At 57.6% G+C, this 3813-nt stretch overlaps 1 protein-coding gene across 1 annotated transcript in view; it reads right to left on the bottom strand.

The window, feature by feature from the left end:
• The window catches only part of SH3GLB2 (SH3 domain containing GRB2 like, endophilin B2), a 19268-nt gene extending 15702 nt beyond the window's left edge, over nt 1-3566 (bottom strand). Inside the window, exon 1 of the mRNA XM_012808255.2 lies at nt 3306-3566. Within this exon, the coding sequence (XP_012663709.1) occupies nt 3306-3368 (63 nt within the window). The 5' untranslated portion in view covers nt 3369-3566. The remainder of the gene's footprint in view (nt 1-3305) is intronic.
• Between the last annotated feature and the right edge of the window lie 247 nt (nt 3567-3813).

Below are 3813 nucleotides of genomic sequence, written 5' to 3'. Positions count from 1 at the left end.
AGGAGGAAGACAGTGACATTACTGATCTTGACCCTGGGTAGGCCAGGCTAATGTTGTGTCTGTGTCTGCATTCTTTTTTTTTTTTTTTTTTTTTTGAGACAGAGCCTCAAGCTGTCCCCCTGGCAGAGTGCTGCTGATTAATCTTGTCCTCAGGGCTTCACACTCATGACCTCACCACTCAAGATGCCCATTTCACAGATACTGCCACTGAGGCTAAGCCAAGGGCAGAACTGGGCTGGAGTCAGGGCCAGCATGGTCCAGGGGGCTGAAGGCCCTTCCTAGAGCTACTTGGTAGCAATGAAACACCCAGAGGCTATAGACGCTCCAGCTGCAGGAGCTGAGTGGGAGGCTGCCTCCAGCCACCAGGCAGCTCAGCAGCCATCAATTATGTAGCAGGGCTTGGGTTTCTCCCTGCAGGGCTGGGGGAGCCAGGGCTGCTACTGGCCTCCTCCTTCCTCCCCGGGCTGGCTGGCTCTGCCTCCTCTTCCTTGTCACATTCCCCAATCTGGAGGCTTCCAGGGTAGGTCTCAGGCTTGTCCTTCTCCCTGCAACACATCCCTGTGGCTATGGCTCTATCACACAGTGGGAGCCAGGCCCAGAACAGGCCTTGCCTCACCCAGTCCTTTGAAGCGAGGGGTGGTGTTTACTATGTTTTCAGGATGAGGAAACAAAGAAGTAGAAAGGCAAAGTCACCTCTCTGGGCCTCCGTCCCTCCCCTGGAGAATAGGATCTATTTCACAGGATATTTGGCCAGCACACAGTATGGGGCTGATGTGAGCTGGCATTATCGCTGTCATCATTAACAGTAACACAGCCCCATGCTCCTCCTTGGCTCTCAGGCTACCTTGAAGTAGCAGATGTCACCCTAAATATGTACCTCAGCACTGTCCCTCCTCACCAAGGCTGACAGCAGTTCTGTCCACTTTGCCACCTGGCCATCCGTCCCTCACGTCCCACATCCACACAGGCTTGAAGTTCTATTACGCTTTCTCAAGTGCTGGCCATTGATCTCTATCCACTGTGGCCTGCTTGGCTTGGAGGATGAAGGTGCCATTGCGTCTCTGGCTTTTACAATTATTATTCTACCACCACTATCAACACCACTGCAATTACTACTAATAGTGTTAGTACTATCAGTCCCAACCCTGCTGGCATCTTGTCCAAATATGACAGAGGTTTTCCTGCCTGGGTGCCCTCAACCCGGCTATTCCTGCTACCTAGACCAACGTCACAGTCCCTCCTTACCTTCCAGGCACAGTTGAGGGGCCCTCTATGTAGGAGGCATCCCAAAATCATCCAAGCAAAAGAGATCCTGCCCTCTGGAGTCTCATCTGAAAGCCAAGGCCTGCTTCCCCGCCAGATGGGGTGGGGGTGAGGCTCTTAAAGTTGTCCCTAACACTTGGAGAGATTGGGAGCCTACCCAGCATGTCCTGGTGCATGGTCAGGTGGCACCTACACACATGTATTGATAATAAAGAACACCACGCCCCATCCCTCCTGGTGGACTCCCACCCTAGGGCAGCCTGGCCTCAGGCAGGTCCCCTCTGTGGCCTTTCCTGCCAGGTCACATTTCAGGCACCTCCTTCCTCTGGCCTGCCACCCTACCCCACTCCTGCCAAGGGGAAGGGGCTGGGTGCTTGAGTCCGAGGTTGCTCCCTGCAAGATGACAGCAGCCGGGGGGTGGGCGTGCAGAGTAGAGAAAGCCTCTATTTATAAAACTCCCAACCCAGCTCCCTCCTCCATCCTGGAGGCTGATGAGGCTTGGGTGCTGGCTCCCACTCTGGTATGAGTGACCCTGCTGGCCTAGCCCCCACTTGGCAGAGCAATGTCTCCCTTCCCCCCAAGATCCCCAAATGGGACTCTATGGGTGCTGGCCAGGTCAGGGGGGCAGGGCCCCAGAGGTAGCAAGAAACTGGCAGATCAGGTTCTTCCCAGATATGGGAGATAGAGTGGTTGCCATATCAACACAGGGCACCTCCCAGATGGACTGGGGCCATGGAAGGGCCTCTGGGGTCCTGGCATCCCGTATAGTGCTGGGGCTGCCGACCAGGCTTGGAACATAGAGCCCAGGCTTGGAACATAGAGCGGCAATTTCTCACTGGGATGCTAATCCCCAACAGGACACAGCGCTTTCTAGTAAACATGGCCACATGGGCTTCAGAGAGACTGGCTGGGGCAGGGCGCCTCCATGGATGGAGGACTGTACTCAGCAGAGCCAACAACACAATGGACAAGGACAAAAAACAGGAACTGTTCCCAGAACACTGAGATGGGCCAGCCCTGGGTCTGCAGAATCTCCCCAAATCCCTCAACCACCCTTGAAGGCAGACACAGTGTTACATCTGATTTAGAGGAGAGACGGGGGGCTCACACAGTAGTGACTTGCCCAAGGTCACACACTGCACAGGTGCACAATTAACCACATTAACACCAATAATGAACTTGCGTTTAGTGAGCAGGTACATGCAGGGTGTACCTCACAACCATCGTGGGAGGGAATGATGCTAATCCCATTTTTCAGATTGAGAAACTGAGGCCCAGCAAGCTGAAGCCCCTCCCACCAAGGTCACACAGGGGTAAGTTCCCACCCATACCTGACTCTTAAGTCTTCACCATCACATTGAGCTGCCTCAGTTTCTCTCCCTGCCGCCAAATGAATAGGACTTGTTCCAATCTCAGCATCACTGGCCTGGACAGCTTCCCAAGGAGGGCACCCAGCCAGACCCCACCCCTCTTCCCATCCCCCAAGCCCAGGGATAAGAGGAAACAGACCTCCCATGGAACCAAAAGGAAATAATAGTTCCCGACTTCCAGCCTAACTATCCAAGTGGGTAAAATGGACCTGAGTGCCACCTGCCCATTGCACAGGCACAGAGACTGAGGGTCGTTGGGAGAAGGGGTTGTGGCGGATGCATGAGTCCTGGGCCTGGGACCCAGGCCGCCAAATGTCCCGCCAGAAGCCAGAATCACTGATAGACAAGGGCAAGGAGGTAGGAGCCACCTGGTGCCCTCTTCTCTCCTCAGCTGGGCAGGAGCCAAGACAACGGGTAACCCAGCTAGTCCAAATGGGGGGCACTGGTACCTGGCCCCAGGCGACAGAGCCAAGGCCCGGCTTGGCCGACAGCTCTGGGCCACCCTGAGCTCTTTCTCTCTGGACAGCGCATTAGTAGCAGAGGCTCGGAACGCTGAAGAGGGTGGCAGCAGCTCGGGAACCGCTTCCCAGCGCTTCTAGGTTTCTGCCGCAGGGTGCTCCCCACCCGCTACACATCCGGGCCCCGAGCGCGCAACGCGACGCCAGGCCTCACCTGCACCGCCCGGGTGAAGAAGATGCCTGCGTCCGAAGCCAGCTTCTTCATGTTGAAGTCCATGGCGCGCCCGCACGGCCGCCGATCTCGGCCCAAGCGCAGCCGGCAGCCCCAGGCCCGGCAGCCGCTGCCTGTCCGCACCCCGCCCACCTGCTGCCGGGCGCCGGCGCTCTGCTCGCCCGCCGCCAGCCGCCGCCCCGCCAGCCCCAGCGCGCAGAGCCCGGAGCGGCGCAGCTGGCGGGGCAGGGCTGGGCGGAGCGAGGCGGGAGCGGAGCTCTGCGCGGGGGCGGAGCCAGCGGCCGTGGGCGGGCCCTCGGGGGCTCGTGGCTGACCCCTCTGCTCCGAACCCGGGCCGAGCCTCTCTTTTTTTGCTTTTATTGAAATCATTATTAAAACTGGAAACAGGGGCTCGGCGCCTGTGGCTTAAGCGGCTAAGGCGCCAGCCACATACACCTAAGGTGGCGGGTTCGAATCCCCAGCCCAGACCCGCCAAACAACAATGATGGCT

The sequence above is a fragment of the Otolemur garnettii genome, unplaced genomic scaffold (assembly GCF_000181295.1).
Source record: "Otolemur garnettii isolate 467f Iridium unplaced genomic scaffold, OtoGar3 scaffold00087, whole genome shotgun sequence".
NCBI classification, from domain to species: Eukaryota; Metazoa; Chordata; class Mammalia; order Primates; family Galagidae; genus Otolemur; species Otolemur garnettii.
This window is presented reverse-complemented; position numbering and strand designations above follow the sequence as displayed.